At 51.1% G+C, this 10,537-nt stretch overlaps 1 protein-coding gene across 1 annotated transcript; it reads right to left on the bottom strand.

The window, feature by feature from the left end:
- Nucleotides 1-3,958: 3,958 nt before the first annotated feature.
- Nucleotides 3,959-6,928, bottom strand: AMIGO1 (adhesion molecule with Ig like domain 1). The gene has a single exon (XM_035121477.3). It carries the CDS (start codon nt 6,244-6,246, stop codon nt 4,669-4,671), a length of 1,578 nt encoding a protein of 525 aa, XP_034977368.1. The 5' UTR covers nt 6,247-6,928; the 3' UTR covers nt 3,959-4,668.
- Between the last annotated feature and the right edge of the window lie 3,609 nt (nt 6,929-10,537).

Raw genomic sequence — 10,537 nt, 5'->3', positions numbered from 1 at the left:
GCTGTGTTCCTTATTCTTACCTCCACTAAATATATATACTCCTTTGGATGCCCTATCCAGTAAGGGAAGGAAGATATTTCTCTCCTGGCAGCTTAGTGTGGACTCAGAGCATATTTAGATTCTCAGCAGGGACCCTGTGGCACGTTGCACACAGACAGCAGGCACAAGCGGGTGGTTTGCTGAGAGGCAAGTGGTTCTGGCACCCCGTGGAGAGCAGGCAGAGCCTCCCTTTCAGCAACCAGCCTAGAGTTTACAACAGGGAAACCATGTGGGTGGCATCCACTCGTGACTGTGCCAGTTTCGATGGAATAAAAAAGGTTGCCTTAGTGATGAGGCATAGCAACACCCACCTGTAGGACAGGAGCAAAAAGAGCTCCTTTCTTCACTGCTTTAACCAAGAGGGTGCAAGGAGTGACCTGAGAAGGATGGGGGTCGTGCCACTAAGACTTTGGCCCCCAACCCCGTCCCTGATGAGCATCAGAAGAGGGCAGCTATGAAATCTCCTCCCAATGGTGCTAGCTCTGGGTTTCGGGAATGGGATATGCTTGGACAAGATTGTCCCTGCTGCCTATTTGTCTGTTGTCACACAACCCCTCCAATGGAGAATGCAAGGCACACAGCAGATACTGCTCCGCCTGCTCCCTCTTCCCATTCCGCACGTGCTCTGAGTGGGCAGGAGAACAGGCAGTGACAGCAAGGGGGAAAGAGTGGTAGGGCCAGAAGGCTCGGAAGTAAGAAATGGTGTGGACCTCAGCAAGTTCCCAACAATGTCAGCTCCTGGCAACCAACACTTGCAAGGTTTCCTTCTGCATATTTCCCTGTGACCAGGTTAATAAAACATACCCCAAAGGTTACTGAACTGAATCTTTGTTCATAGCCCGGTATGAGCTGTTCATGTCACACATGGTGGTGTCTAAAACTTTGGGCTCCTTGCCTCACACCGCCAAGGGTATTTCCACATGAAGAAGTAAATTTGCCCAGATCAAGCTCAGTGACATGGGGGATATCACAGAGTCCTCTGTTCTGCTTCCTCTTTGGTGGATGAAGGAATCCTGGGAAAGCATCACAAGGGATCCCTCTAGTAACAAGTATGGGTATTTATGGCTCTTCAAAGAGGAACAGGAGTGAAAAAGGTTTGCTGAAGCAGATTGACCATGCAAAGACAATCCTACTAGTCCGTGTTCCTTCTCCCTAGAAAGGTTCTGGAGGTTAGTCCTGCTACTCGCACAACTTAAGCACCAAGCTTTTCTAGCATAACATTAGAGGCTAGGAGGTGTTTCCTGTTTGGCAGGGGGTTGGACTGGATGGTCCTTGTGGTCTCTTCCAACTCTATGATTCTATGAACAGGGGTTTAAAAGTGTGGGTACCCACACATGCTAATTCGTACTTGCACACATGTGCATACTGAAACATAGGCTGCTTCCATCCTCACTTCAACTCATGTTAGCATTCTGCTCACCCATCTCCAGTAGACAAGAACTGGGCACTGGGCAGCTGCTTAAGATAGCCTAGGCCTGCATGCAAAAAGTCCCAGGTCCAAGACCAATATCAGATACCAGGTTTGGGGAAAACCTGTCTGTGACCTTGAGAGAGTCCCTGCCGGCCAAAGTGGATAATACTTGGCTAAATGGACAGATGGTCTTATCCAGCATGAGGCAACTTTGTATGTCCCCCCTCCCTATTAAATGTGATAGATACATGCTGTGCGCATGAGAGAGTTGACACCGGTGCATCTGCACTATGTATCTGTGGCCCTTTAGCCATAGGCTGATTGAGGTCTGTAGGGATTCAGGCTGCAAACCCTTCTCCCTTCATCCCATCTATAAGAGCTTGCAGATGGGGAAGGCAGATAGCTTTCTGATAAGAGTGCAATCTGTGATTTTTTTTTTCATTATCTGCAGCATGGATATTTCCAGCCCACGAAGCAAAGGCGTTAAGCAGTAGTGAAGTCAACAGGTAGCCAAAAGGAGCTCTCACGTTCCCTGACACCCCCACCCCGAGAAGTATAAGAGCTTCACAGCTATTAAATGTCCTAGCATGAATAAATACCGGTATGTAGCCTATACTGTTACAGTACAAGGTCATCATTTTTTTTGTATTTACATCAACAGCCCTAGTTGATATGTTCCCTCATCCAGCAAACATGCACAGGGAAAACTCTGTCCTGTCCTTTCCTTACTCTAAAATAGTTCTGATTTTGCTCCTGGTGTCTGGAAATTTCAGAAAACAGATTGACAGAAGAGATCTGTAAAGGGACAAAGGGGGTCAGAACATGGCAACCTACCACGGCTCCAGATGAGCTAGAGAGAATTCAACCACAGATTTATAAAAATCAGCTGTCTTTTTGATAAACTTTCCCTGCTTTCACCATCCTCACACTTTCATCCATCTCATTCTATTAATTCCCCAGCCTCTTCTTTTTCTCCCTCTTCTGGCTTGCAGGCATCTCAATTGGATTGCTGCTTCAATTAGAGGACTTCTCCTTCCCAATAACATGCCAGAGAAAGCAAGCAGAAAGAAGCCCCAGAGCGAGTCAGTTAAGATGGGAGAATTGCCTCTGACAAATGACTTCCATCTTCACTTTGGGCTCTGGTTGTTCTTGGGCGTCTCCCTAACTGACTGATTGCAATGAGCCTCAGGGCTGTGAGCAGGGTTCATATGGCTATAGCGCAGAGCTGTGCTCTTCAGGACTCATCGCTGCTTTGGACCCATTCGCAGATTTGTGCAATACATTCTTATGGCTTATAGTGTCACCTCTGCACGCCAGCCCTGAACTCTCCCTTTTCACTTCCCACTTCAGCCGACAGATAAAGTGACTGTGGGCAGCAATGGAGCCTGAATGCAGATCAAAGGGAAACCTTTGCAAGGTGACCATCTCAAGGGCCTTTCCCTCTCCTTGGCAACCCCACATGGCTTTTCAAACCCACCCATTTCCAATGGGGCATTCTGAGTTGGACAGAGCAGGTGGGATCCAGCCTTCTCTGTTAGATCCCTTGAGAATAGGTGCAGGGTTAAGTCACCTGCCTTGCACAGGGACCTTCTCACTGCAATTGCTTCACCTCCAGTGAAGTCATGCCAACTGGCCCACAAAAAGCAGAGTCAGTGCAATTCCAGATATTTAATACAGAGACCTATCTCGAATGCTCCGTCTTTCTCCCTCTTCTCTGCCGCTTCTGCACCCCACTGCCTGAGTCGCATACTGTGGCATATGTCACAGGGCGAGGCTCAAAGGAAGCACATACACATTTCAGGAAGGCCTCTTTTTGGGTGGAAACGCTCCTAAACATGGCTGTTGACGGGAGCCAAGTGGCACCTTCATTTCAGCTGCTTTCCCCATCAAGGACCTGGAGGTTGTCGGCCCCTTGGTCTCCTACAGCAGGGTGAAGAGGCTGCCCAATGGCTTTGGGATTTCCAAGATCTAGATAGCCTCCCACAGCCTCCAAATGTGCAAGGATGGAGAGCTGCGCTCTGGACCCCCAGCTTGACCCATTGGGTGGCTACAGTAATGGGAATCTGCCAAGCAGGCTGCGGAGAGGGGAAAGCAGGAGATCTAGGACATGCCAGCCACGCCACGTTCTTGTTTCTGCTGCTTCTTGGAGCAAGCAGGATGGGTGTCGGGGATGTGGAATCCCACCTTGCCAGCTCCCAAGGCTGTTGGTTCCCTTCTTGCATTTTGGTGCCACAAAGGTTAAAAGTTTTGGGTTTAGCTCCTTTTATGTTTTAACAAAAGCTTCCTAGTGAAGAAATGACTGCATAACTAACCTCTCCTCTCTACTATGTTTCTTTAAAAATTCAGTTTTTATCTCTGTCATAGTCCCACCAAAAGAAAAAAAAGGGAGAGCAGAGGTTTCCAAGACAGGTCTGCCTGCTTACTAGAAAAAATATTTGAATTATGTCCTGAAAAAAGCCTGGTAATGGTGGGAACCTCTGTTTTCTGTAAAAATAAATAAATAAATAATTGTTTGTAGCAAGAGTTTATATATATATATATAGATATAGATATATTAAAAAAAATATTATTGAGCCATTTTAAAAAAGTTAACTTCCCCCACCCCACTCCCACAATACCGTGGCTAATTGGGGTTACTGCCATCTCTGGAGCTACTGTGGAGATGAATGTGATTTAATTTGCATGAAGGCGAACAAAAACCTTGGTTTCTAGGCCCACTTTGTAACATCCGATGAAGCAGGCTGCCACCTATGGAAGCTTATGCCACCTTAACATTGTTAAGTCTCTGAAGGTGACACTGCCATTTCTGCTGCAGATGATGAGCCAGGGCTGCTCTTCTGGGATTCATACCTGCACAGAGACTAGGGAGGAATGTCCCATCCAGGAAAAGTAAACAAAAGTAACAGCAGAATGCAGGAAAACCTAGCTAAGTCTGCTGGACCTTTTGCCTGTGGCTGAGATGCTCACAAAAGTTCCCATGAGGGCGATCTGAAAAACCGTGTCATTCCAAAGAAACGGAGGGCTCGGGAAAGACTGTGCTTCAAGAGCAATATTGGGAGATCAAGGTTTTCGACACTGGGCTGTGGGCTCGACGGGAGGAAAGTAACAAAGCAACGCCATTACATACTGTGGCAGGTCGGAGAACAGTACCAGAGAATATTGTTATGCCTTAAGGGATGGGGCTGCATCCTCCGCCTTGTTTCCCAGTGTCAGAACGATCACAGCAGCCCCACTAATTCGGCCCCTGCCTTATCCCTGCCGGATCCTCTCCCGCCTTCGCCCTGCGAGGCCCCCACGATGGGCGTGTCGGAGAAGACAGAGCTGACCGAGTCCGCATCCGACATCTTCCGCTCTGCCTTCTGGGACCCTTTAGACGCCTGCTTGGGGGAGCTGTTGGCTTTGCATTTGCCGTTCTGGCCTTGCGCATTGCCAGGCGCCATGTGGCGGTTCAGCCCTTCCTTGCCCCCGCCGGTGTTGTGGTTGGGAGTGGTGCTGAGCACCGAGGAGTTGATGCTGTCCTCGCGCTGGCTGGCCTGCTTCTCACTGTTGCGGCAGCAGCAACGGCAGGGGGTCAGGTAAAGGTAGATGAGCACGAGGATGACACTCAGGATGCAGCCCACCAGAGTGGTGTAGGCGGTGTTGAGGGTGTCCGGGGTCCCGTGCAAGGAGTAGTTGTGGACCGTGACATGCACATAGAGGGTTTCGTTGAACACCTGGCTGACCGCATAACAGGTATACGGACCCATGTCCTCCACACTGATGTTTTTGATCTGAAGGCTCCCATTGGTCAGCATGGTCATGGAGCTGTTGTCGCCCTCCTGGGGGACACGTTCATAGCGGGGGGTCATCCATTCTCTGATCATCACCCCTCGCTGCCTCGTGTCGCAGTTGATGATCACCTCTTCCCCGCGATGGACCTCCAGCACTTGTTCCTTGAACTCGCTGCAGTTCAGCCCCCCTGGGCCACTGAGGCTGGAGATTTTGATGCTTTTGCTGTCTTTCTGGAGAAAACACTTGAGTTCCTCCTTGAAGTCCATGGCGGAGCTCAGCTGCCGCTTCTGCCAGTGGGTGAAGAGGTTGTAAAGTGAACACTGGCAGGTGAGAGGGTTGCCGTGGACGTAGAGGCCGTTCTTCACCCAGGCCGGGAGCTTGTTCACCTCGTCCACGGAAATATCCTTGATCTTGTTGCAAGACAGGTCCAGCAAGGCCAGCTCCGGGAAGCCAGCCTCGTCTTTTTTCAACAGCTCTTGGGGGAAGCGGCCGATGGCATTATGGCTCAGGTACAACTTCTGGAGCTTGGTCATCTCTTCAAAAGCCGTCCGGTCAATCTTGGAGATCTTGTTGCTGTAGAGCAGCAACACCTCCAGCTCCACCAGGTGGCTGAAGTGGTTCTCCCCCAGCTCCTGGATGCTATTCGAGGAGAGGTCCAGGTACTTGAGGTGAGGGACATTGGTGAAGGCCTCCGTGGAGACGAAGGAAAGGCCGTTGTGGCTGAGGAACAGGGAGTGCAGGTGATGAAGCGGGGAAGGCGCCCACTCCGCCCGCAGGCGCGTCAGCTGGTTGTAGCTGAAGTCCAGGACTGCCGCGTACGAGGGAAGGGGATGGGGGAAGACACTCAGGTTGGCCTTGGAGCAGCTGATGATGTTGCTGGCGCAGACGCATTTGCTGGGGCAGTGTGCCGCCGAGCCCCCTTTCCGGGCAAGGGCCAAGCTCAGCACCAGCACCAGCAGCGAAGAAGCGCCCCTGCAAGGCTGCGCCAGACGACGTCGGGGCACCGAGGCATCCTGACCCCACATCGTAAGGCTCAGCCAGGGAAGGTCACGTCCCTGTCACAGAGAAGCAGGCGGGCGGGAACCATCGGGGGGAGCGCAGGGTCCGACCCTGGCGACGGCGGCGGTGAGCGCGCGCTGACCGGGGCGATAGGAGACGGCGCGCCCGCGGGGCTCATCCCTGGAGCCGCGCCTGCGGGATCCACCTGCTGCGGAAGGCGAAGGCCGAGCTGGCGGCGCCCGCTCCCTCCAGCCCTGCTGCGGAGCCGCCGAGCCCGCCTGGCGCTTTCACGCCGGCTCCTCCCCTGCTCAGCATGTCCGCCGCGGAGCCCTGCAGGCGGCCACGCGGTGTTGCATTGCACCAAGCGCACAGCCTCCCCGAGCAGCAGCGCCAACCAACCGGCCAGCCACTCACTTGTTCGCCGGCCCACGAGCTCCTCTCGGCTGCTTCTTCCCCGGGCGCTCAGCCCATCCCGGCTCGCGGGGGCCTCTCCCGCCCGCCGAGGGCGCGATCGGGTCGGAAGGCGAAGTAGCCGCTGCTCTGGACTGAGCCCGCGCAGCCCTGCCGCCGCCAACTGGCGAGGAGGGGTTGCCCTGCCGGGCGTAGCGCTGTGCTTCCCGCTGGAAGTGCCGAGGGGGGCTTTTCCCGGTGCTGGATGCCGAGGAAGGCGGAGCCTCAGGCTTCCGGTGCGGGGAGGATCGGGCAGTGAAGTAGAAAGCCCGACGAGCAGGAGCACCAGCCAAGGCTCAGCCAGGCTGCTGGAGTGCAAGGAGGGAGGGAGGCAGGCTGCGCGCGCGCGCCTGTGCGCGCGTCCAATGAGAGCCTGCGATGCTCCTCCTGTACACCAGCTCCTGGCACACTCACACCCACCCACAGCCTGTCAGCAGAGGAGGAGGAGGCTTGGCCCCGCGAGACACAGTTAGTGGAGAAGGTTGTTGCCCCCTGCTACACGCACACACCCCTCTCTCTATAGCAACGTGCATGGAGCTCTGTGTTTGGGGGGGGGTGCCGGTGGTGTGCACCCTAGAGCTGCGAGGGGAGGCCAGTTGGAAAGGTGCCCCCTGGCCCTTCTGCCGGGTCCTCCCCGCCTTCGTTGCTAGCCCCGAGGTCCGCTTGGAAACCTCTCCTTGGCAGGCGCTGGCGAGATGACAAGCGAGAGCAGCCAGCGCTCCCCTCGCCAAGGCCGCGTCTGCGCGCTAGAGGAAGGGATGCTACTGCTTCCCCCTCCAGCAAAGAAAGCCGCTGCAGAGTTGATCTTGTTTTGAGAAACATGATATTTATTGAGGGTAGGCGGTGGGTGGGAATGCAGGAATGGGGAAGCGCACCTGCAGTCCTTAGATGCTGCCTCTGGAAGCGCGAGTTCGAAGGGTTGAAGGCCAGCCACCCAACCAAGGAAGTGGGGAAGGCTTTTAACCGGCGAACTGGTGACGAAGAAACCCCCGGCAGGAGGAGATCTAGCTGTTGATGCTGCCAGCAGGAGGACCGCAGGAAGCCTGCGCTGCGACGCGCTGCGTTAACGTGGAATTACTGGGGTGGAATCTACACACATATAAAAACCGTTTTGAAAATGCTTGTTTTTAAAGCGTTTTTTAAAATACATAGAATTTTCCATAAGGCTCACTATCACCATCTAGTGTCACATTATATATTGCACTAAAGGTAAAGGGACCCCTGACTAAGTCCAGTGGCAGACGACTCTGGGGTTGCAGCGCTCATCTCGCTTTACTGGCAGAGTGAGCCAACGTTTGTCCGCAGACAGCTTCCGGGTCATGTGGCCAGCACGACTAAGCTGCTTCTGTCAAACCAGAACAGCGCAATGTTGCTCCGGTTTGTGGGAAGAATCCAAGGTACAGTCATACCTTGGAAGTCAAATGCCTTGCAAGTCGAACATTTTGGCTCCCAAACGCTGCAAACCTGGAGGTGAGTGTTCCGGTTTGTAAATGTTCTTTGGAACCCGAACGTCCAACACGGGTTCAGTAGGTTCGGATTGGCTGCAGAAGCTTCCTGCAGGCACTCAAGAAGCAGGCATGACACTTGAATAAAAAAAATGGGGGGGGGAGGTAAGCCCCGCCCTGCATAATTGATCACATGACATGGTGTGGGCACACCATTTGAATGGCAATGTCCATCAAATTTGAGAGGGCCCAGCCCCCTCAAATATTTTTTGGGGGGCTGAATGGACCTTGGCCCCTAGTGGTTGGACTAGTATTCAGTACAAGAGTTACCCTCAAGCAGTAAATCTGCTTTAAAGGGGGAATGCTACCGCATCCAAACTGGGGGTTCACCTATTTCTAAATAATTCAAAACATATACCTGGAATTTTCTTCCTAGATAACAGGCACACATAAGGATGAGGTGAGAGAAAGGGTTAAGGCTGTTTTCGCAAGTGATGCTTAAAGTGGATTTGCATGCCCCACATTTACAATTCAAATCTAAACCTTACATTGGCTGTAATTTCTTCATTTCAAGCCACAATAGACGGTGTATCTGTAGTTACATTCATCCCTTGCTGCTATCTTTGCCTTTCAGTCCTTCTGTTCTTTTTTTTTTTTTACATTGTCAGACCTCAGGCTGTGGGGTCTGTGGGACCTGTCCTTTTTCTTCACTTTTTTGCTTAAGGTGCAAAGCCCTGAGCACATAACACTATATAAGCCAATAAGGGGAGCAGAGAGAGTGTGCATTCAATCTAAAATGGTTCTAGTTACAGGTAGGTAGCCGTGTTGGTCTGACGTAGTCGAAACAAAATAAAAAAATTATTTTCAGCAGCACCTTAGAGACCAACTAAGTTTGTCATTGGTATGAGCTTTCGTGTGCATGCACACTTCTTCATAATTTAAAATGGTGTTTGTCTACTTTTTATCCCTACTCAGCAAATCGGGGGGGGGGGTGTAGTTTTGAGATCAAAAGGTGTTGCAAGATCTGCTTCTCACTTTGTGTCTTTTCAACATACATGCAAAACAACAAACACAGAGCGACAACAAACACAATCACAATTGTCATGTGTGATCCTCCTGCCTGTGGTGGAATTGCCTACAGTGGCACACAGTGGTGTCGTACAGTGGTAAATGTGTGTACTCAAATGCAATGTGTAAACCAGCCTTTAGCATCTCTTGAAAGCATCAGGATTTGTATAGCAGGAAGGAAGATATGTGCTATCTCACCGGGTGTTTTCACAAATAACTCTTGAGAATGCCTTTCTAGTCTGGAATGTGTCATGAAGGCTGAATATTATTAAGAAGGTACAGAAGAGAGAAGTGAACTATTGAAAAATGGAATGCTCTTGTCAACCAAGCTCCTTCATTATATAATAATATAATAATAATACAGTAGTTTATTAATTATACCCCGCCCATCTGGCTGGGTTTCCCCAGCCACTCTGGGCGGCTTCCAGAAGGATATTAAAATACAATAATCTATTAAACATTAAAAGCTTCCCTAAACAGGGCTGCCTTCAGATGTCTTCTAAAAGTCTGGTAGTTGTTTTTCTCTTTTACATCTGGTGGGAGGGCGTTACACAGGGCGGGCGCCACAACCGAGAAGGCCCTCTGCCTGGTTCCCTGTAACTTGGCGGCTCGCAGCGAGGGAACCACCAGAAGGCCCTCAGCGCTGGACCTCAGTGCCCAGGCAGAACGATGGGGGTGGAGATGCTCCTTTAGGTATACTGGACTGAGGCCGTTTAGGGCTTTAAAGGTCAGCACCAACACTTTGAATTGTGCTCGGAAACTGGGAGCCAATGTAGGTCTTTGATTTACAGATGCTGAGAATGCGAAAAACAAAAAACAAAACAAAAAAACCCTTAAGCGCAGTGTGAGAAATGGCCTCCCTCTCATTACATCGAGAGTTCCCATTTCAGCTCAGGAACTGACAGGTCTTCACCATAATAATTTTCGCTGCCGCAGCTTCTGAACTGAATTTAATACAAGCACTAGTAGGCAAAGAGCAGGTGCCCTATCTTGTACCACATACGAAACCTTCATCAGCATTTATTATTCATCATGCATTTGTTAAAAGTAATTTATTGGCCACCTTTCCAGTTTGCCTAGAGCAGTGTACAAGAAAAATGAAACAATTACAAAAAAAAGTCTGCAAAGAACAAAGTAAACCACACGGATAAAGCAAATATACCAGCCTGGTGATCTGGAGGTCAAATGGAAGTGATATTGCTTTGCAAGCCCTATAAAAGGCAAATAGAGAAGGAGAGTGACAGACTTCGTGGTGGATGTTAGGCTTGGTGCCAGACTTGCAGGGGTCAGCAAACTTTTTCAGCAGGGGGCCAGTCCACTGTCCTTCACACATTGTGGGGGACCAGACTATATT

Source organism: Zootoca vivipara, chromosome 7, assembly GCF_965207765.1.
Source record: "Zootoca vivipara chromosome 7, rZooViv2.hap1.1, whole genome shotgun sequence".
NCBI lineage: Eukaryota > Metazoa > Chordata > Lepidosauria > Squamata > Lacertidae > Zootoca > Zootoca vivipara.
Note: the sequence above shows the minus strand (reverse complement) of the source record. Positions and strands in the feature narration are given on the sequence as shown.

What these genes read in the sequence shown, in the direction of transcription:
- AMIGO1 (XM_035121477.3), bottom strand. Translation starts at nt 6,246, where the DNA reads ATGTGGGGTCAGGATGCCTCGGTGCCCCGACGTCGTCTGGCGCAGCCT.